At 32.0% G+C, this 24,889-nt stretch overlaps 2 protein-coding genes across 2 annotated transcripts in view; both read right to left on the bottom strand.

The window, feature by feature from the left end:
- Positions 1 to 24,889, bottom strand: part of LOC149409718 (putative ATP-dependent RNA helicase DHX35) — a 156,511-nt gene that overhangs the window by 56,106 nt on the left and 75,516 nt on the right. The gene's annotated exons all lie outside the window — the stretch shown is intronic.
- On the bottom strand, positions 13,801 to 16,227 carry Cpes (Ceramide phosphoethanolamine synthase). The gene has a single exon (XM_089649516.1). It carries the CDS (start codon positions 15,929 to 15,931, stop codon positions 14,693 to 14,695), a length of 1,239 nt encoding a protein of 412 aa, XP_089505642.1. The 5' UTR covers positions 15,932 to 16,227; the 3' UTR covers positions 13,801 to 14,692.

Here is a 24,889-nt window from a genome sequence, read left to right as displayed (position 1 = left end):
TGGTTGTGCCATGTCTTCCTCGGGCGTCCCCTACTTCAATAATTCATATTCGTGTCATATATTCTCCTTACACCCCTTTCTTCATTAATCCGCTCTACATACCCAAACCATTTAAGCATCCCTTTCTTAAGAGGAAGCTACAAACCAAAAATATGTATATTCTTGGTATACCTTATATTGTAGGTAATAGTTATTCAAATCGCTTAACAAACGGAGTCTAGAAACGTTCGATTTCAAGCACAAAACTGGTTTTTATTTATTTTGTAAATAATTTTATAAGAAAGCAAAAAAGTTAATCAAGTGAAACTGTCACAGATAATCATAGCTATAATACTGTATTTTTAAGCTGTTTCCTTTATGCGTTCATACATTTCTATTGAAAAAATATATTTCTTAGTACCTAGTTTACATTTATATTTTTTATTGAGTGATTTATTTTTTCTTTGTATTCTACTCAAGCGGAACGATAGAAAAACTTAATTTATCTAAATCATATTTTTTGGTATTCATAATGTACACCAATTCGTTATAAAGATTAATCAACATAGTGATTTAACTAAGCTTCGCCTTAATGTTACTCATTACGCTAACATAAGCCTTGGATTATTTGCAAATCTCAACATTTCATACATTGTTTTATACACATACGCCTCAGGGATCTCATTTCTACAGCATTCAGTTTACTTTCGTCCTTCCTCTGCAAGTTCCATGCGTGACTGCCGTAAATCAGGGTAGGCACCAACACTCCATTATGGACTGCCAGCTTTTCCGTCTGGAGTAAATATTTTTTGAAGTGCTGGAATCAATTAACTTTGAAAGTATATATCTCACAACATAGTCATATACATTCGTACCAAGGGCGCATACAAAAGGTGGGTTTGGGGGTTACAACTCTCCCCATCAGCCCCCATGTGAAAGCTATAGCTACGCCTCTCAAGTATCTGATTCACTTGATCGTGCCATGTCTTCCTCGGGCGTCCCCGACTTCTTCTGATGAAACATTGATGAACATAATAAAAAATATCAATAAAACACTTTAGGTAACTTATCGAATATTTATTGAAGTATCACATTGTTAACGAAATTATTGTTAATTAATACAAAATATTTTTACATACAACTCTAACAAAAACATAGGTACAATATTAAATGTAATATAATTTGGAAGTTTGATAAAATTTCAATACTTTAAGGAAAACCACACACCTTACAAACTTATAGGCAACCTGCTACAATTTTATTATAATAAATTTCAAATATATATATACGTATGTACAGATATATAAAAACGAATTAAAATGGACATGTATAATTGTGTGTAATGAACAATTTTTAACAAAGGTGGATTTTCTCACTAAACAGAAATACACGGTGTCCGGAAACTAGTGTTATAAGCGGGAAACTGGTGAATCATATAAGTACATCGTCACATTTGAGGTCGATTTTGTAGTATAACTTATTGAGATTTTGTTTTCGAGTGCAAAGAATTTTTTATCTCAAATATGAAGAAAAAATCAATAACTAGGTAGGGTGACCGGATAAATCATCAAAATGATAATTCATCACATATTTAAAAAGTTATATAAAGTCATGGAAATTGATGAAACAAAAACATTATTAACTGGGTTAAGTAAGTTAGGTAATAATTTTTTTTTTTTCATTATTTTTAATGACTTTATATCACTTTTTAAAGGTGTGTTGAATATTCACTGTGTTGAGTTAGCATGGAACCTCTAGGGAGTTTTATATCAGCCATTTTAATTGTCTTTTAAAAAGCATAAATACAGCTCCAAAAAAAATTACCTTTAAAATTGAAAATATTATGTTTTTTGAGTTAGATTCTTGTGGTGTAGATACTGTAGATTCCCCATTTTTCTGCTTGTAACACTGGTTTCCGGACAAATTGTATAATAAAATATACAAAATGACCAAGTTAGATTAAAATATTTTTTTTTATCTGAAGAATGACCCTTGCTAATTGGAAATAAATGCCTTCTACGCGCTTTCTACGAGAAGGGTAGTTGTACCTTCTACGTCGGTCCTACTTGAATGGCTGTATAAGGCATTGCCAAAGATATTAGAATCTAATATCTTTGGGCATTGCTGTCAGACAATTCTATATATATTTTATATCAATCTCTTTGTGAGGGTCCCAACTATATGCATACGTATTTTAAAATCATCAAATTCTTGTATTTTGTATGGAAGAATATTTCATCAAAAGGAAACTTTATTTTTAGGCATGAAGAACGTGTCATCCTTGCAAGTATCGCATCGGAGATGCGGAAGCTTTTTTGTAATGATTTGATCAAAATCGACAAAAATAAAAATTGTGCAATAAAATACTTACATTTTTTTACAAATAAAACATCACTAAATGTCCCAACGCAGACTCTGACTTTTTATAGAGTCGAATCCAAAGATATTAGAAGAACGAAATGTGCTATGAGCAGTTCATACTGTGTGGAATTGTTGTGCCCAGTGTCGCCGGTTTTGTTCACCAATACTACTGCACACCTTCGCTTACGCCAAGGTATCCGCACTAATACAGAGAACAGATTTCTGTGCGTACACGTCCCGATACCGTTCAAAGTACCCTAATAAGGTAGTACTCCGGCTACGGTCCGGCAGACAACATAGCATATCTCGTTCTTCTAATATCTTTGGTCGAATCACAAAGGTAGGCTTTAATTTCAGACAATAATTTTATAGTTGAGGTGTGTTGAACAGTGGCTGCTCGTGTCTTCTCTGTGTACTAGATTGCTAATATTTCAAAAAATTGCATTATTAATGTTGTTGTAGCTGAAAACGTTTTCTATTTTTTTTCGAAAATTCAGTTTTTTGTATGAAGATTTTCAGGAAATTTGTGCGGCGCACGGTCATACTGAAATATCCTGAAAATCTTCATTTTAAAAAATTTAATTTTCAAAAATAATAAATACTCGTTTTGGACTAAACAACATAAATAAATGATGTCGAACTTAGCATTCTACGAGCCGCCACTGGTAGTGAGAACTATGTAAAAACATATAGGTTTGTATTATTTTAAAAAATATAGCTATTTAAAACAAAATCCATTTTCTCGAATGGGACCCTTGTTTTCGCCCGCATAAGTTTGTTGAAACGGTTTTCCAAAATTCCAAAACCGATGATTGCACTCTTCTTTCATTGATTTTAGAATATTTCGTTTTGAGAGGTTTGGTATAAGAGAATTGTGTTTAAAACAATCGACGCAGCGGTTACTGATGTAACAATTTTATCAGAATTTAGATATAGATAGCAAAATAATTTTATCAGCAAATTAATCGATAAAAAATGATTGACGTTAGTTATAAACCAAGAAAAATCCTACTCGGATAAAACGATAACAGAAAAATGCGACGGAATATTTGTTTTTTTTTAATCTACCGATTTAGGTGCAAAAACAATAATAAAATCAAAAAAAAAAAGTTGTATTTTATTTGCAGCAAAAATAGACCAAAAATGGGATATTCCAATGTACCTACTCATAACTGTTGTAAATATTAGGTAACTCGCTAAATTATTTATAATCTGGATGCAATAATAACATATGATGAACATTGTAGTTTTGTTATTTGTTTAATGATAAACTAATGTTTATAAGACAAGGTTTGTTGTTACGAATAGCACAAAGATAACAATATTGTTTACAGGTGAAATTTTTTTTTTTTTTTTTAAAGAAAGACAAACATTCCCGGGTTACGAATAACCTGACAATATTTGAAAATCTCCTACTACCACCACAGTAAGCTGAAAATGTTGCTTGTGTTGTGATGGAGGACTTAGCCAGCCGAGGAATCGAACACACTACGCCCGAGTGAGACCCAAGCGCGATGTCAACTCGGCCACCGACCGGTCAAATTTAATTATTGAATGGGAATAAGTCGACGTAGCTCAGTGGTCCAGAGCACCTGACCGGACATCAGAAGGTGCAGGTTCAATTCCCGTCGGCGGCATTTATTTTTACTCGGAAGATATTTTTAATTTGTATCGATATTTCAGGCGACTAATTATTGCTTATAATAATTTGTTATTGTGGTTTTGAGTGAAAAACATTCAAATTTTTTTTAAATGCGTGGTATTCACTTGTAACTCCGTCTGTGTAAGAAGGGATTTGAGATACCTTAAAAGCGATGGGAGCAAAAAGCTTGTGCGCGTTATTATTGCATCCAGCTCTTCAATTTAGATAGAAACTGATCATCTATCTAGTGTAAAACTGTCCTAAACGACATGTTTTCCGTTGTTATTGCATCCAGCTCCTCAATTTAGATAGAAACTGATCGTCTATCCAGAGTAAAACTGTCGTAAACGACATGTTTTCCGATGTTATTGCACCCAGCTCCAATTTAGATAGAAACGGATCGTCTATCCAGAGTAAAACTGTCCCAAACGACATGTTTTCCATTGCTATGCATCCAGCTCCTCAATTTAGATAGGAACTGATCATCTATCTAGTGTTAAACTGTCCTAAACGACATGTTTTCCGATATTATTGGATCCAGCTCCTCAATTTAGATAGAAACTGATCATCTATCTAGTGTAAAACTGTCCTAAACGACATGTTTTCCGATGTTATTGCATCCAGCTCCTCAATTTAGATAGGATAGAAACTGATCGTCTATCCAGAGTAAAACTGACCTAAACGACATTTTTTCCATTGTTATTGCATCCAGCTCCTTAATTTAGATAGAAACTGATCGTCTTTCTTGTTTCTTTTTTGTTCATATCCAGGTTAAGTAATTTCGTATAAATCTTTCGCGATACTCGAAATATTTATTTAAAAACTAGCAGTACCCCACAACGCGTTGCTATGGCTCGGTCTGTCTGTGTCGATAGAAAAACAATAGCGCGTGTTGCTTTTATGTCCAAAAGAAGGCGCTGTTTTTCAAAAAAGCATGTTTGTCCAACAGATTGCGCTGTTTTTTTAAAAACGTTTTTAACTGTTACAGGTGAGATCTATATAATATAGGTGTCAAAACACGTGTATTCGAATGCAACGTTGTGACAAATTATCAAAGCAAATGGTGAAGAACTTTCTTTCGGAGATATAAGGTTTTGAACAAACGAACATTAACATTTTTATTTATATAGAATCAATATTCAATTAACGAAATGAAAATGATTATTTATAAAAAAGTTCTACGCGTGCTGTTTCGCCTTCTGAAGGTATAATCAAACTGTGTAATGATTTCAGAAGGCGAAACAGCTGCCACACGTAAAAATAATTTCTCAGCAGAACCTGTTCACAAATAACCGTTATTTTGTAAATTGTCTAGTAATAATATTAATTATTATATAAAAAGAAAAGCATAAATAAAGAAATAAATAAAAACCATGTTGTGGAACCAGGAAATAGACCAAACACACATTGACACATCTGATAAACTTTATTGGTATTGATGTATTGAGGACAACGAGCGGGCTGATGAACTAGCAAGGAAAGGGGCGAAAGCACCACTTGTAGGATCCGAGCAGGCCGTAGGAGTAACAGCTTGCCACACTAAATTACATATTGATAGGTTGGTCAAATCCCAGCACCGCAAAGAATGGGAGAGGGCACCTGGAATGAGACAATCCAAAGTACTCGTAAAAGGACCAGACCCTAGACGAACCAAGAAACTACTCGATGTGGAGTGAAACTCGCTGAGGGAACTGGTAGGACTACTAACGGGACACTGCCATCTCAGGAGACACATGCAGATATTGGGAGTGGAAAACACCAATAGATGCAGGAAATGTGAAGAGGATGAAGAGACTCCAATTCACCTATGGTTCCAATGTCCTGCCCTGGTGGGAACTAGGCTCAGATACCTGGGGAGACAAACAGTAGAACCAGAAGACATAGCCACATACCCAATGAAAATCCTGGTGAACATTATTAAAGGGACTGGGTTGTTGTTAAAGGATTGAGGTAAAGTGGGAGATAGCACAATGGGCCTATGGCCTAAGTGCTCCTGGGAACTACGTGTAAACCGTCTCGCTTTTAATAAAAAAAAAATTAATTTAAAAAAAAACCTTTATTGAAGGAACTTGGATACTTGCCATAGAAATAAGACGAAACTTGGCAGAAAAAATAATAATTCATAGTTGTCGGAACAATACAAAACCTTTTTTAACCACTCTGTAAAAATTGGAACTGCAGACATATTTCTGACACGAATTAAAATTGAATTAGATAATACAAATTATAAGAAAAAATGGGACGGATGACGAATATTGAACATTGTAAAAATAGATTTTTTTAAAGACAATCACTATGTAATATATTTTCTAGATAACCTTCACATGATAAGGAACAACGATTTTATACTCTGGCGAATTGATTTTAAACTTGTCACAATTTACAATATTAATTAGGCGACACGGATTAAATAACAGATATTAATAAATACATATTATGGATTATCATGTTGTTTTCGGAAAATCAAATGTAAAACGCAAAAAACGGTAAAAATTACTTATCTTTTACTGTCGTCATTGTTGACCTTTCGACTTTTGTGAAACAGATTATCCACTCTAGAAAGGATTTTGATGTGTGATAGTGGCAGATGAGTTTCAACAGGAGAAATGGAAAAATAAGAAAGATCGTGCGTAATGATATTGCGGATTAATCGGCAATACATGGAGTATCCAACCCTATTGTTACCCTCGTAAACCACATTTCTCTATCAGATATATTCGTCCATCCTCAAAGATAGATCCCGCAATGTTTGGTCAGAGTATTGGCACATTTCTAGTCAATCCAATGCCTTGCCTGCTGCGCCTCAATACAAAAGACTACCCCATCAAAACCGTGGTTTCAACAATTCCCCCATTTCTCCAAAAATTAAATTTCCTCACTTATTCGAATGAGGATTGGACATTGTTCCGTTTCTTCTCACACTTTTAAAATTCACGTGCTTGACTCCTCAGATTGAACATTCTGTAGTATAGAAGTGGAAACTTTAGAACACATATTTTCGGCTGTGCCTCTCTAAACAAATATCCTTTCTTCTAAGTCTGAACTCTACTACAATCTTCCATATAATTTTGAAAAAGCCCAATCAAACAAAATTGATATATTAATTCACCCTCCCTCTATTTCATAATTTAAAACGATGGCCTAGGACACCTTGAAGGGTGAAAGCCAGAAACAACAGAAAAAAAGCTTACTTCGGTGGCAAGTCTGTTGTATACGTATATATTCATTTCATTCTCTTACTAATTAGATTCTCGCACGCCCATTCAACGTTGGTGTGGTAAAGCCGGCCTTGAGCCTGGTTTAAAACCGTTTTGCTACGTTCAATTAAAAAAAAAAAATTTAAATATGTAGGAAAAAAACTAAGCATCGCTTTATATCGACATTTATTGGTTTGTTTCGCAGCATGAAATACTGCATACAGGATGTCCGGAATGGTTAGTAAAAAAAAAACTTTTTTTAAATTCTTATGTTTATTTTCCAAAACACAAATATAGAAAAATATTTATATACCCATACAAACAATACAACTTTTTTAACCTAAAAACTACCTTAAAACGTTGAAATTTCGAAAAAAATCTTTTTTACTTGTACCAAGTAGAATCACCCCCTGAAGTTAGCGAACTTTACCCCCGGACACCCTATATATAACAATCGAGTGAAATTACGCTGTATGTTTATATATAATATTGTGCATTAATTTAAAACATATTTCGTGAATACATTCGGAAAACGTTTGACACATTATAATATACATACATTTCTTTCAGAAACCGTTCCATTTGTAAATGCTAGCGTTTCTTTGGACCACCCCGACATATTTACAGTAATTCCATCCACACGCTAAACTTAAACTCCACGGTAACATATTTAGTTTGTTATTGTACATTTTTGAAGAAATACATTAAAATAAAATAAAAAATACAAATTATTCTGACGCAACTAAAACGTACTAATATATTTTTCTGCGTACAAATAAAAAAAATTAAATTTATAATTTAATAATTCTTAGAAATTAGTTCGACACGTTGTACACATAATTAAAATAAATCATTTTATATTCAATAATACTAGAAATACACGTATTAGCATCGGAACGTCGGGAATTTATAAAATAATAAGTATAAATAAGAATGTATTTAAAAAAAAAAATTTATATAAAATTTTAAAAATATAAAAAAACATATCTGGAAGACACAGGTTGTATTTTTTCATGTTTTTATAAAACACAAAAGTGACTTAAAAATCAAATAATATTTTCATGAATTTAAAAAATCACAATTTCAAATTAAGTTAAATTTTTTTAAACAATTCTCTCAACAAAAATATAAAAAATTATCTTGTTATTATTATTTTAAGCGATTGTACACACCCGTTCGAGATGATGAAATTATAAATAAATTGATAAAAATTAAATATAAAATCGAAATTACGTGCACTCTATTTCACTCAATTTCTCAAATAAATAATAATGGCGTATTTCGCAAACTAAGAACGCCGTTAACTTATGTGGAAGATTTACTTTATTTTCTGATTATGATAATTGTACTAAAAATGTGTAATTTTTATACTTTCATTCATAATTAACGATTTGAAAAAAACCGCACATTCCGAAATGTTTCCAACTGGCTACAACGTCATTATGACAGAGAAAACGCCACTGGCTGGTAAGACGGCTGTCACCCGGCGTGACGTCAACGCCGCCAAATCCACGAATAAAAACGAACATGTCGTTTGGGCGGCAAATCAAAAATCGTTATACAAAATTAATTCCTAAACATAAAAATATATTAATTATATTAATGTTTTATTTTTTTTCAAGAACAAAAAAAAACATGGAAAATATCGCAATTATTTTACATCAACAAGGTAAACCAAAAAGTTTAAGCAAAAAAAATCACACTTTGTTTTGAATTTGAAAACTTTAAAATCTAGAGAACTTTTAAACTAACATTGTTTATTACTTCATGCTCCTTCTAAATTTATAATGCTTTGAAATTTATTTTTAAGAGTTTATTTACTGTTGGAAACAAAAAATCTAAATAAACCACGTATAACTATTTTTTTTTTTAAATATTCGACCAAAACATGTAAATCTGATTTTACTTAGTTTTAACAAATTATTATAAGCATAAATTACTCGCGTGAAATATCCATACAAATTGAAAATATGTCCCTAGTAAAAATAAATTCCGCCGACGGGAATAGAACCCGCACCTTCTGATGTCCAGTCAGGTGCTCTGGACTACAGAGCTACGTCGACTTATTCCCAACACGCCAAATAATTCAATATGTACAAGTACTTTAACTGACAATTACTGCTTATTATATTTTGAAATATTATTTATTTATTTTTACACGGGAGATATTTTCAATTTGTATGGGTATATTTCAGGCGAGTAATAAATGCTTATAATAATTTGTTATCCTTTGTGCTATGCATAAAAACCTTGTCTTATAAACATAAGTTTATCATTAAAAAAATAATTACTTTTGTTTGTTACATCATTACCATTTCAATACAGTAACAACTCCAAATAAGTGATATTGAGATAATCAAATTAAACAAAAGAAAAATAAATGAAATGGCAATTGTATGAAAACAAAAAAATAGGTTAATTAAATAATTAGTTTTATAGCGTCAATATAACATTATAGTGATTTAACTAGATATCAAAAATAGTAGTTAGAACTACCGCCACGCACTCGTAGTATAAAATATAGTATAGTATAAAAATACTTCACATAATAGGCCGTTGTAACCAGTTAGCCATATGTCGATCGATCATTTTATATGACCCAGGTTGATCGCGATCCACCGGCAAAGTGATCGGGTCAAAAATATCCGATCTTTAATCGGGCACTTTTGAACATAGAAAAAATGTCGGCGTGTTGACGCAGACCATAGATATATAAATTGTGCAGACTTGGCGTCTCGAGTCTCGTTCTTGCGAAACCGAAATAGATATGGTTAAGGCGATGCCATACGTAGTAATGCAAAATCATGTGGTTTTGGTTTAAAAATTTGGTCGCCTAGAAATGTTTCAGATGCTTTAATTAAATACTGCGAGTAGAATACATCTTGGCCTTTGAAATAATCGAGTATTTTTTAGATAAGTCTTTTTATAAGCCCAGAAAAAAATTATGTGTAGGCCTATGAAAACTGCTTTAAAGTTCAAAATCTCCTACTTACGAACCCATTTTCGGTTATGATTTTATTGTATAATGTGGCAAATTAAGTTATTTATAAAATGATCGGAAAAAAATTAAATATTTATGCCTGAACATCCACAAAATAAAATAAAAGGCACTTTTTGGCCATATTTTTTTCTTGCATAAATCACAACAGGCGGATGGTGTTAAGCGGGAATTTAAACCTTATCGCCATCTACGTAAGGGTTGTTATTGATAGCGGCTCAATTTAAAATATTACACGACGTAGTGCATCGCCTTAATCTGAAATGGACTGTCACTGCGATTTCTGGCTGGAACACCAGCAATAGCCTATTTCAGTTTCAGATATGTACAATCTATTTTTTTCTGTCGCAAGAACGATTCGAGACGCCCGGTTTACAAAATCCATATATCTATAGTTGCTCGTCACACCATCACGGATGATCGAATCTTTTTTTTATAGTGACCCTATTGATCATCTGTGGTTCGTGATCGGGTCGATCACGATCGACACAGTACTATAATGCAATCTATCGTTAGCCATGGTTAAGTAAGTGTCGGATATTTGGCAATGCCGAAAAGAAAGACGAACAGCGAAGATAAGAATTAGCTGACAATATTTGAATTTCTCCTATTTTCATCACCATAAGCTGAAATCTTGTACAATGGTGGAGGACTTAGCTGGGTAAGACTGAACACAGACTTTTGTGTGGGAACCCGACGCTGAGAACGGCTCAACCAACTAACTATCCAAGGATACTGACATTTTAATGATAAATGCGATGCATGAATAACCCGATAAAAGTCAAATTGTCTGGTGCTTGTGCTGGTGGCAATAATACACCTATATTCCCATATTTCATTTAATTTTACACCAATTGATATTAAAATGCTTTCCGATCACTTTCATTTTTCTAGACTTATCTTGTTAATATTACCAGTTAAAACAAAGTAAAAGATTACGTGTTCTACTCACAGTATTAATAAACCATCTATATTAATTTGAGTCATCAAATTTTCTAACTGAAAACACAATTTGCTTTAAATTTTTTTGTCAAGACATCGTTTTAAGAGGAAACTCGAGAGGCGTTTTGTCCATACAAACGTATTCCCCTATTTTGAAAATTGGATTTTGAAACTATTGCCAAATTTTCAAGCCCTACGTTCTGCTTATTTGACAGGTTACTTAAAATAATTAAAATTGCTTAGTATTTAACGCCATCAACAGACGTTCAGCATACAAATTTGACATGTGTATTTTTAAAAAAGCATAACTTAAAGACATAGAAAATTTTCTTTTGATACAGTTGGTGAAAAAAATCTTAAAAATCGATCCATTTTTGAAGGAGAAAACAGGGGAATACAAAACCTCAATTTTTACAATTTAATTTAGGTATAATAAGTCTAAAAGTGTAGTTGCCCCTTTCGCTCAGTATTCGGGGGCAAGGGACATCGACAGTTTTGTAAAATACCTATTATTCAAAATTCTCGGCGCTCGCGTTTCCTCTTAAGCCAAATTATAGCTCAGCGGTCGCTAAATTAGATTTGTGACAACGGCCGTTACATGAAAAAAATTAAAACGTACAATAAAAAAATTATTGGCAATTTTCAGTCAACTATTTCTTTAAAAAAACATCTTTACAAGTAGGGCCGATTGATTATTTTAAGTGTCGCATACTTCGACTGTACATAGTAACATAATAATTAAATACCATATTTTTTTACATTAAAATATTAAGTATAGACATTCGTAATATTCATAACATAACATAATGTAACAACATTTTTTTGTACAGTGTTGCTTAATTAAGTATTAATAATTATTTTTACTTTAAACCTTAGGTACAGTCTGAGGGCATTTCTGCCAGACCGAAAAACAGGTACGTCACAGTAATTATAGTCCTTCGAGAAAGTCTAGAAAACAATTAGGCCGGAGCGGTCGTTTAAATGGTTCTAAATGGTAACACCAAGATGGTTCAAAAGTAAAAGGATGTTACTTTTAAAATAAAAAAACGGTTCACAAATTAGTGTAGGTACTACCCGAAAAGTGATGATAATATTCTGAGAAATTTGATATTCAAACTTTTTTTGTTTTTGTATTTTTTTTTTAATTTAACATCAAAGAAGCCACTCATTATTAAACAATATAATTTCGGATGTGATGTGATAACATTCTAAAATACATAATTCTTATTAGGTACATTAAATGAATTTATGCCGCCGTTCTTACAATAGTTGGTGGCATTATGGTCTGCAGTTGATCGGGGTTCGATTCTCGGACGTGGCAATTTTTTTATATCCCGTAATTTTTCACGCGTCCTGTGCTATGTGGATATTAAAATGTAAATAAAACGAAAGAAACACACACTTATAAAAAAAAATAATAATAATATTTTTGAAATTGGCGTTTTTTTCGGTAAATGTCCATCTGTTATAATCGGGAGTTAAACATAACCTCACACACCAACGTATTAAAATTTGTTCTAAAATCGATGTTACTCGGTGTTGCCATAGAAAAAAATCCATTTCATTAAATTTCTAGACTTCCTTGAAATATTAAAAACAAGGCAAAATAATTATGTACTTAAAACTTATCAAATTAAAGTTTATTTTTTCGTCGTAACAGAAACCAGGCTCTGCCAATGATTTTCTCGAGTGATGTTACATAAAACAATGAACAGCGACTTATAAATAATACATTAAAAACACTGAAAACAAAATCCCTGGAGGTGTTATATTTTTTGCCAATTTATATAAGAATTTTCGACCCCAATAGGCCAATCAGCTCAAAAATATTATTTCTCATTTTTTTATGTTTGATCTATTACAACATAATTAAGTGGAAATAGAGCTTACATCAGACTTACGGACACGCCAAAAATGCAGAGGATAAGATGAATATGACAAAAAAAAATTTAAATATTCGGAGTAAAAAAAAATTCTCAAAACTTTAAAGCCATACCTAAATAAAAAAATTAAAATATTATTTAAAAGTCGTAAAAAGAGGTGGATTTTCGTTTATTAATGTAAATATTACAGTTAAACTTGTTCTTTAAAGATTGACGAAAGACAAATGATACATTTTTTCAATGTAATATGATATTAACAAACATTACTTAATTATATATTCATAATACAATTTACAAATATGTAGATATTTTAGTTTTGTAATAATAATTAGTAGAAAATTAAAATTTGAGAGAGTTACAAATGAATTGGCTACATAAATTGAAGAAAATTTTTTTAAATAAATTTTTAGGATTTTTTTAAAGTTGAAAAATTGATTCTATTAAAGATATTTTGAGAAAAATTTATTCTATTCAGTAGGAATAAATGCATCATTTTAATTAATAGAATAAATCCTGCATCGGAAAAAATTTGAAATATTATCATATTTAATAAAACATTATTTTAAATAGAAAGCAACAGGGAATTTAAGTTAAAAATAAATTATAGAAAAAAACTGATATTAAAATACTAAATTGGCAAGAAAATACTCTAGGTAATAAATATTATTACATTTGCTTAGTTATCATGAAAAACCAAACTAAAATTATCAAGTATCAGATGTTTTTACCGTGTCAAAATAATATTAATATTTTAAAATAATTAATATATTTTATCTGACAAGGAAAAGAAACACTGAGGAAATTAAATAATGGCGCTCCTAAAAAATGCTTCGATTTTAGTTTGAATATTTGTAAATAACAATCGATAAAAAATATTCATGATACTGTTCATTTTGGCCAGTTTAATTTTTGCTTTCAAAAAGCATCACAACAATTTCGATTTTCAAAAAACAAATTGTCCGATAAACCAAACGGTTATATTTTGTTTAAACTACTAATAATAATATATTAAAATGCCGTCCCATTTCGGAAGCACCCTTTTTATCTCCAGAACAAAAGTATAACTTTTGCATTTAAATTCAGTTTAGAATCATGGCAAGTCATAACAACACTGTTTGCAAACGACCAATTCTGATGTCCTTCATCAAAGCACGAAAAAAATTATAAAAAATCAACAGTACAGTATTCAATTTATTAAGACTAACACATTGAAGCTTACAAACCTCATTGTTATATTATTTAAACATCGACGTAGATAATCAACAACTTTCAACGAAAACGTGATAGAGTATGGAAATAGATCAATTGCTAGAGACGCCAGACAAAGACTAAAGATTCTGGGTTCGAGTCCTAGTAGCGACCGTTTATTTTCATTTAAAGTTGCTGATGTTATCTTCTCAAATGATTAAGTATAATATGCAATCATCGCTACTATTCATCACGACGACATTCCACTTCGAAAACTGTTTAAAAATATAAAAATGAAACATTTGTTCAAGTAAAGAAAATATACTACTAAAATTGTTCATCACAAAGTTTTAACAAAAAACATATTTAAAAAATCAATCGATTCACTTACAAAAGAAAGTAACAAAAAACTAATACGAAATAAAGAGTAGTATAAAAACTAAGCCTCGTTTACCTTTGATAAAAGAGACTTAAAATGTATTTGTAAATGAACTAACTCACTTTACGATGGTGCCTGACTATTTACCAATTTAAAAACATAACTTTGCACTTTTATAACGTGCATTTCGGTCAGTCCTATAGACGCAACCAACAGGCCATAACCGACGAATTGGATGAATCTTAAAAATTCCCAAAGCTTGTCGCAGAAGATGGCGAAAACGATGCAGTGAAGAAAGCTGTGGACGTTGACTATCTTCCACAGCCAGGAAATTGCGAAGAAAAGTCCAGACCGAAAGGCAATCGTCTGTCTTTGCAGCTGGGCTTCGCTGATCTCTGATTCTTCTCGCTCCAAAGTCTGCTGGTAGATATCGATATAGCGATTCCACGCCATAGACGATACCAATAATTGACCAGAAAACAGGAAGAGCTTTCTCAACATCCTCTCCATTGATACCTTAGGCTTGTACACAAAGCCAACTTCTCCATTTGTGTCTGTGGCTTCTTTCGTTGTGATGTTTTCGTTGTAATGGGGTAATACAGTGTGTACTTTCACGTAGCCTCTTCTAGGGGGATTGTTTTTCAAGAAGCAAAAGATGCCGATAACAAGACAGATGCATCCTAAAAGATCACAGAATCCATCAATGTAAAATCCTGCTGTTCCCACTTCCGACCTTTCTCCGCGTACGTGCTTTCTTGCTCTCGCTACATGACCGTCCAAATCATCCAGCAATGTCCTAACTTGGAACAATACAACACCGAGCCTTCTATAAGCCAGAGAATCGATGGAAATCAGTTTACCGGCAATTATCGCTATACCAACGTGAGTATACGATATCAAATTTGGTGTGATGTATGGCATTCTTGCTGATATGCCAATTAGGTTATCTAAGATCGACACTACTGGAGCAAAGATGTAGTGATTCGTGTGATCCAACATTAGAGCTTTTACGGTGGGGTAACATAATGGATTAATATCACAAGTAACCCAAGTATCTTGCTCGTATTCTCGTGGTTCAAAAGGTTTCTTCAAATTTTGCTGCGTGGAAGAATATACTGAATGACTGACAGACTCTTGCAGATTCTTATAAAGCTCTGTCAGGTCGTCTTTCTTGGATCCATTGGAGTAGGCAGTCCAATTTCCTGTCAGTTCTGAACTGGTCGGAGCATTCTGCTTATCTCTGCTTATTGGATAGTTCTGGATCCTCAAAATCATGTTGACATCCATAAAGACAAAGAAGACGAGAAGCAGGAAGAAGAGACTCAGCAAGAACTTGCTGATGTGGGAAGATGGGCCAATCATCTTGAAACTGTAGCAACTCTTGACTACACAAACACTTGGTTCTTCACAAACAATAGATTACGGTCATCTTGTCTCACTAGTCACGTCAGAGGCCAAGACACGGCACTGTTTTTCAATGAACAGTGGTTAATACAATTTATCACACGCGACGAGACGTATTATAACAATGGCTATTCAAACAATTACGTCTTTCAATTGTTATCACAAGTTTGAATAGCATGTTTATTTTTTTTTTACTTCACTTTATTTTTAAATCATTTATTTATACTTCTGATTTTTATTTATTTACTTTAATGTTAAATGTGAAACTGTTGTAATAAAAAAAAACAATTATTAGTTTTAAAGTCAGAAATTCATTTGAAATGTTATTAATTAAGTAGGTTGTTTCACAGAATTTTAACAATTCTTCAAATTTCAAAGTTGATTTTCAAGTTCTGTGAAGGTTCTATTCAAGTTCTGTTAATACATCATTATTGACCAGTTGTATCACAAATCTGAAATAATAATAGAACTTGAAAAGAACTTTCACAGAACTTGAAAATCACGTTTGAAATTTGACGAATTGTTCAAATTCTGTAAAAGTATTTTTCGCTAATTTGAACAACTTTTCATTCAGTACTCCAAAATTAATATTTCGCTGAACTCTCAAACAAACTTTACAAAGATTTTCACCAAGTATTCATCATTCACAACTACATGAATCATATATATGTTATGTTTTATGTTATATCGCTACAGATACCTCAGTTGGACAGGGTTCTAATTGACATTTTTTTCAAAATTGACAATATTATGCAAAACCATTCTTTTGCTCATTGGTAAAACCAAAATAACTTTCAGAGCTATCTGTGTTGTATTTCCATATACGAAGTTCTAACATCAAGTTTTTAAAGTTTCCATTTATTTTACGAGGTTCTAACATACTTTGAACATTTTGTTTGTATCTAACAGTTGGTTATTTTTACGGGGCGCAGTAGTGTAGTTCTTCACTTTAGTTGGATAGGGTTCTAACTTTGCCTTATTATGTTCTAAGGTGACAAAGTTATCAAAAACATTTATTATAATATATTTAACTTTTTTCTGATTTTGAGGTGCATTCTTGTTCAAAGCATTTTAGGAAAATATTTAATTAGAACGTAACCCTATCTTGGAATGGCATCAGGAAAATGAAGTTAGAACCTCATACAATTAATTATTATGCCCTAACTGGTTGCATATGATTCTATCTGCACGTTTAGATATGTCCTATAATGTTAAGTTACGAGTATAATACGTTCTATTTAAATATATATATAAAGGTAAATAGTCAATAAGAAAATTTTGACACCTCATATCTCATAACGAGGTAAAGTGAAGCTAGAACCCTGTCCAACTGAGGTACGCGATGACTTTGAAGTTACTAACATCATTCATCAGTAAATCATTTTGCGTACATTATCCGTTCCTCCTACACACGAGAGACTGCATTCACTGCATTGAGGGGAAGCTTAATGCTAAATCACTATTTTGATTCATCTTTATAACGAATTGGTGTACATTATGAATACCAAAAAATATGTTTTAGATAAATTAAAGGTTTTCCTATCGTTTCGCTTGAGTAGAATAAAAAAAAAAAATCAATTACTCAATAAAATATATAAATGTATAAAACTTTAAAAAAAATTTCAATAGAAATGTACGAACGCGTAAAGGAAACAACTTTAATTAAACACACAATTATTTAAGATTAAATAATTGCTATAAGTATTACTCAGGCGTGTCCGACTTCTTACACCTTTCAAACCACTCTCTAAACACTCCTGACACTAAGAAGAACAAACTATAATATTTTCAGCGATATCGTTTGACTTCTTTTCGAGTTTTGCGAGCGCAAACATACGCAGTCTAAATTTTTATATGTTAAGATTATATTTCGCAACAAAATGTTCAAGTTTGCGTCAGTATCCGACTTATCATGCAAGTAAAACAGTTTACTAGATTAGTAAACATAAAATGATGATAGTTTTTTTGTGGTTAGGATTTGTAAGGTTTGTTTAAGAGGAAGCTACAAGCCAAAAATGTGTATATTATTGGTATACCTTATATCGTAGGCAATAGGCATTAAAATCGCTTGACAAACAAGAGTCTAGAAACTTCGATTTCAAGCAAAAAACTGGTTTTGATTTATTTTGTAAATAATTTTATAAAAAAGAATTTCATTTCAATATTTCATAATTTTATAAATATGAACGCGTAAAGCAAACAACTTACAACAAAAAAATACAGTATTATAGCTAAGATTATCTGTGACAGTTTCACTTTATTAACTTTTTTGCTTTCTTATAAAATTATTTAAAAAATAAATAAAAACCAGTTCTGTGCTTGAAATCGGACGTTTCTAGACTCTGTTTGTCAAGCGATTTTAATGCCTACTACCTACAATATAAGGTATAAGAAGAATATACGCATTTTCGGCTTGTAGCTTCCTCTTAAGGCGATACAAGACTCTAATAACGGGGGATTGCTCGAGGCTCTCATTATAATTAATTCCGACGAATTCGCAACGATAATATTATAGATATAGAGCGATCTCTACGAATGTAAGTTATTAATAAAAACAGTACCTTACCATTAAGATAGTTTACGTAAAAGGTTTTTAAAAAGTTAGCGGTAAGCACTAGATTTTATTTTTCTAGATGATGAATTAGTAACTTCCCGAGGGATCCTTCTAGAAACATCTGAGATTTTAGTAATACGTTCATCAGAAATAATTAAAAATATTTTTCTAGATGATGAATTAGTAACTTCCCGAGGGATCCTTCTAGAAACTTCTGAGATTTTAGTAATACGTTCATCAGAAATAATTAAAATAAACTTCATTAAAAGATCAATTTTCTAGGCTTGTTAGGGCAAAGTCGACCGTAGGTCCCGTCCGTTACGCTGGGGCCGCGCGCCGAATATTATTTTTACACGACTTCATCACTTATGTCGTTAAGGCGAAGTTTAATGCCAAATCACTATTTTGATTAATCTTTATAACGAATTGGTGTACATTGTGAATACCAAAAAATATGCTTTAGATAAATTGAAGGTTTTCCTATCGTTTCGCTTGAGTAGAATACAAACAAAATAATAAATTACTCAATAAAAAATATGAATGCAAACTACTAAAAAAATATTTTTGCAAGAGAAATGTATGAACGCGTAAAGAAAACAACATTTAAAAAATACACTATAATAGCTAAGATTATCTGTGACAGTTTCACTTGATTAACTTTTTTGGTTTCCCATAAAATTATTATGTATATATAAGATTCCCACTTTAATTTAGAGATATTCTAGGGCAAATTCAAGCGCAGTAACCAATAACCCAATACACCAGGGTCGCACGTCAAATCTTTGTGTGCAATGCTTCTTCACTAAGATTCTGACTTTATTTTAAGTTATTGTCTCGTCTTAACGAGTCATTGAAATATAGCAATGGCGGAAAACGTATGAGAAATTGCGGCGCATAAACTACATAAAAGCAGACTCATCTCAAATAATAATAATATTATACACATTAGACAGACACATTTTATATAGCGTGGTATTTATAATGTAAATCGTTCCATACACGTTAATTTCTCACTGATGTATAATAAATAATATTCCAATATAGAAATTTGTACATATTTGGGGTAATAATAATAATGATTGGATCATTTCTACAGCGACGTTTTCGTAAAAAATCATCTCAGGGGATTTGGAATCGGGCCACTAACAATAACACTTCTTATGTATTTATTGTTTTTGTGTTTAATTCGTAGAACTCCATTTTATTTATTTTTAAATTTAATGTAAATTAAATGTAATAATATAATTATTAAGTTCTGCAAGTATTTCTTGGTTTTTGTTATTGTTACAGCTGTTTCGGCTCTTCAGTCCATTTTCAAACTGTGGTTATAACCACGTTTAGACGACTTATTTATATGATTCTATTTTACCCCTTCCAATTTAAAATGATTTATTACCGGTTAAACCGATTTACTGATAAAATAATTGTGACAATAGATTTCATATCCTGTGGGGGTATTTCGGAGTTTGTTTTCCCCATATTAATGTTTATTTATTTTATTTATTTATGTCTATTCTTGAATACACATTTTACAAATGATTACAGTGGTTTATATTGTAGTACAGAGAAAAAAGTACAGAAAAAAGGTATAAAAAATAAAGAACATAGGTTGATATAGGTAAAACTGTGTGTGGGTGATATTGTATGTTACGTGAACACCTCACTAGGAGAACCTGAGAATGTTATCTTAATTGTTTAATAATGATGTGGCTGCTGTTAATTCATTTAAATGTGTTATATTGTTTAGGTTTTGTGAACATACTTAGAAGAGGGGAATAAATAATTTTCCTTACTTGATTAATAAATGTAATATTAGGGTCATTGGTTCTTTTATTGATTTCTAATTGTTTAAGTAAATTTAAACTAAGGCCCTTTCTTTCTATATGCAAGGGTTTAAGTTCATTGTTGTCAAGCGAGACGACATTATTTAAAGAGATGTTCTGCATTTTTATAATTTATAAGGTTTAAATTCCCGCTTAACACCGGCCGCCTATTTTGATTTTTTGCAGGAAAATAACATCGCCAAAATATGTTTTATATATTCAGGCACAAATATTTAAATGTTTTACGATCATTTTGTAAAGAACTTATTTTGCCATATTATACGATAAAACCATAACCGAAGATGGGTTCTTAAGTAGGTGATTTTTATCTTTAAAGTAGTTTTTAATAGGCCTGAAACTTTCTTTTTATCTGGGCTTATAAAAATCTCGATTATTTCAAAGGTGTGTTCTGGTCGCAGTTTTTAATTAAAATATCCTAAGTTCATAAGTAAAATTTTATTTCGCCACATAAAACAATAAACGAAATTGGGTTCGTAAATAGGAGATTTTGAACTTCAAAGCGCTTTTATAGGCCTGATTCTTAATTTTTTTCTGGGCTTATAAAAATGCCAAGATGTGTTATACTTACAGTATTAAATTGAGGCATTTTCAAACCAAAAACACATGATTTTGCGTTACTTGGTATTGCTCTGCCTTAAATCGGCGACTCCCAAACTGGGTAATATCGCCCATGGCCGATTTAAGCAACTCGTGGGACGATCAAGAGTTAAAAGTGCTTTAGGGGGACATTTTATATATCATTTGGGGAGCGATAGGAAAACTTCATGCACAACTTATTGCATAAAACAGAAAGCTATTATAAAACTAATTCTTAGGCTTCCTCTAACTACTGACTCGAATTTAATCTTTAATATTATGAATGTGTTTGATGTTCGGCAGACATACGCAAAAACAATACTCACTCACCTATACACAAATATTTTTTATTTTTTTTTAAAAGAAAGACAAACATTCCCGGGTTACGAATAACCCAACAATGTTGGAAAATCTCCTACTACCACCACAGAAAGCCGAAAATGTTGCTTGTGTTGTGATGGAGGACTTAGCCAGCCGAGGAATCGAACACGCGACGCTCGGGTGAGACCCAAGCGCTATGCCCACTCAACCACTGACCGGTCTATATATACATACATACTACGAAAAAAGATCTAATACTCGCTATACTCGAAGCAATAACAAAGACTTACTTCAAATTCCTGTAACGCATACTACTTTTGGACAACGAAACTTTAGATATCTTGCGTCAAGACTTTACAACATTCTTTCTGATCAAATAAAAACATGTCATTCGCAAAAAAAATTTCAATGATAGCGTAAAAATTTGGATCAAAAGTAATGATAGGGCCTTAACCGGTGCACTCATCCAAATTCGCAGTTATTGATGCAACCTAATTATTGTATGTATTTTCAAATAATTGTAGGTACATTATTAGGACTACAAAAGAACTTGGTAAATGATGTTTTGATATTGATGCTACCTAACTATTGAGTGTTCGTATTTTTATATAATTGTAGGTACGTTATAGTACTATAATAAACTTGGTAGATAGCTGCCTCAACACAGGCTAAGCCTAGTGAGGCGGGCTATGATAAACCTTAAGGCCACGTCCGCACAGGCAGGCGGCTTGCTTAGCGCCTAGAGTCTAGCGAGTCACCTAGCGAGTAGCTTAGTAAAACAAACGTTCTAGAACACTCGCGACTGGCCGCACTGCGCGCTTGGCGTCTAGCTAGTCGCTATGCTAGTCGCTTTGCGGGTATCGAAGTGAACGAACGTGTTGGTTTTTTGTCACTAGGCGCGATGCATTTTTGAAGAGAAAAATGGACGAAATATTAATTGCATCTGTTTTTATAAGAGAACCTCTGTGGAATCCAGCCAATGAACTACATAAAAAATGTAGTTGTCTTAAAAAAAAAAAAAAATAATTATGTCATAATTTTTTTTTACAATGAGACGTTAATTATGGTTATGGCGTTGGATAATGTATACTAAGAAGTATATCAAATGATTCTCTGGGCTGGACTGGTAAAATTGGGCCTTATCTTTTTTATGTACCTTATCATCTTAATTGTATTAATAATCTTAAATGTATGTTGTGATTACGTTGATAGGCATGTCAGACCAAGCTGCGAGCACAAATGTAGTGGCTTGGCCTATTTTAGTGGTCTTCCCATTGGGAATGTATGGCGACCGATATGCTGAAATAGTCTATCTACTATATTTATAGCTAGGTCTGACACAGGCATGACGATTGTTGTCAACGTATATGTTCATAGAACAATAATTGTTAAAGAAAAATAAAATCAAGGAATGCCAAGTTTAAAACACCTAACCTCTTTTCAATTTTTGGCCTGGTTTTGGTGGATTAGAGTTTGGATACGTAATAGAGATAAAAAATATAAATTATATACCTATTTCTTTAACGAAATTTTATTTTCTACAAAATTATTATCAATAAATTTTTCACAAAATTGTACTGGAAACGAGGTATTTATAAAAAACCAAACCTACTCGCGCAAAAAACTTGTTTTTTAAAAAATATACGCACCTTTACGACTTTCTACCTCGGTACCTATTAGAGATAGAAGAAATTTGTTTTCACAAAAGTTGTAGGTTATTTTATGTTCTATTATACTTGTTCAAATACTTTAGCCGAAATTTGCATTGGAAATGAGATATTTGGGAAAAACTAGATTTTGGCCCGATTTCGGCCAGTTTTTTCAAAATGGCGGCGCGAGCACAGGTGCGCCAAGGTCGGAAACTCAGATTTTACATCAGGGGATCAGTTTATATAACATATAAAAAAATTGGGACTACCGGAATTACTTCGATCGCGAATCGCTAATTGCACTGGCCTAATGTTTCTACATCATATTCTATGGCAACTTGTTTTGATTATATATAACGCTTGGCAAGTATCTGATTACGTGGAATTATATTACATAAAATTAATAGAAAAGGAAAATCACAGACCAGTTTGTCGTTTTTTTTCTTTGGACGTTGATGTTTGCTTACAAAAAAAAAAATAAACACGAATTTGAAGCATTATTCTAAATCTGAATGTACATGGTTATAATTGTTTCAAAATCGTCATAAATTGTAAAAAATATTTTGTGAAATTAATAATATTTGAAATAATTTCAAATTACTTTCACTTCAACAGTTTGTTTATAAACATCTTTAAAATTTGACGAGACTTTTCTCGATGGAAATTCTGCTAATCAATGCTATTTACCAGTTGCCCGCTGGTACTAGGTACTAGTTTCCGGACACCGTGTAAAAACATGGCCATCGCCTGAAAGAGTACTTGAAACACAATGAAATAAAATAGAGCACAAAGCCAGTACTGCCAGAAATAATTGTAAAACGAAAACCGTCAATTTTTATTTACTCTATAGAGAAGTAAGAACAAATTTTACATTCTGTGAATTCTCAAATATACTTACGCCACTAAAGGGTTAAACCGAACAACAAATGACTAGATTTTAACAGCCAGGTTCTTCTAGTAACATTCGTCTAGCTGTCTGCCCTGAAATATACTCGGTTACGATTCTAGGAAAATCTACAGTTTAAATAAATACGAAGTTAAGTCAAATATAACTGTGACGTAAATAAGTTCAGATATTAAGTTTCTCGCGAGAAATTTATGTTCCGCGGAAGATCTTTCTTGAGATAATAATTGTTGCCGCTGAAGTCAGATATAGATTTTACTTTTAGAAGAGAATTCGTTTTGGATGATTATATTTTCGAGTGAAGCACCGTCACCATTCAGGATTGAATCGTAGAGGTGCTTTATATGGCTTTAGCCATGATTGGTGATCAGATCTGAAGTTTTAACCTTACTCTTTCCCATCACCTCCCCTCCACATCAAAGTCTGACAACATACCCCAATCAAATTCGAAGAACTCAATTTAATGTTCTTATTAATGTAAATCAAACTTAATTATGTTATTATTAAGTTTTTAAGAATTTTAGTTTTTATTATCTTAAGAGGAAGCTACAAGCCGAAAATTCGTATATTCTTCTTAAACCTTATATTGTAGGTAGTAGGCATTAAAATCGCTTGACAAACAGAGTCTAGAAACGTCCGATTTCAAGCACAGAACTGGTTTTTATTTATTTTTTAAATAATTTTATAAGAAAGCAAAAAAGTCAATCAACTGAAACTGTCACAGATAATCTTAGCTATAATACTGTATTTTTTAAAGTTGTTTCCTTTACGCGTTCATAAATTACTAATGAAAATATATTTTTTTTAGTACTTTACATTTATATTTTTTATTGAGTAATTTATTTTTTATTTGTATTCTACTCAAGCGAAACGATAGGAAAACCTTCAATTTATCTAGAGCTTATTTTTTGGTATTCATAATGTACACCAATTCGTTATAAATATTAATCAAAATAGTGATTAAGCATTAAGCTTCGCCTTAACAGCTGTTTCGGCGTTTAAGGCCATTATCGAACTGTGGTTGAGCCAGGTTTAGACGACTTATTTACATGAATTTATTTATCCAAG

The sequence above is a fragment of the Hesperophylax consimilis genome, chromosome 30 (genome assembly GCF_061612785.1).
Source record: "Hesperophylax consimilis isolate HC1 chromosome 30, BYU_Hcon_1.0, whole genome shotgun sequence".
NCBI classification, from domain to species: Eukaryota; Metazoa; Arthropoda; class Insecta; order Trichoptera; family Limnephilidae; genus Hesperophylax; species Hesperophylax consimilis.
The sequence above is the reverse complement of the archived record's forward strand: the minus strand, read 5'-3'. Positions and strand labels throughout refer to the sequence as shown.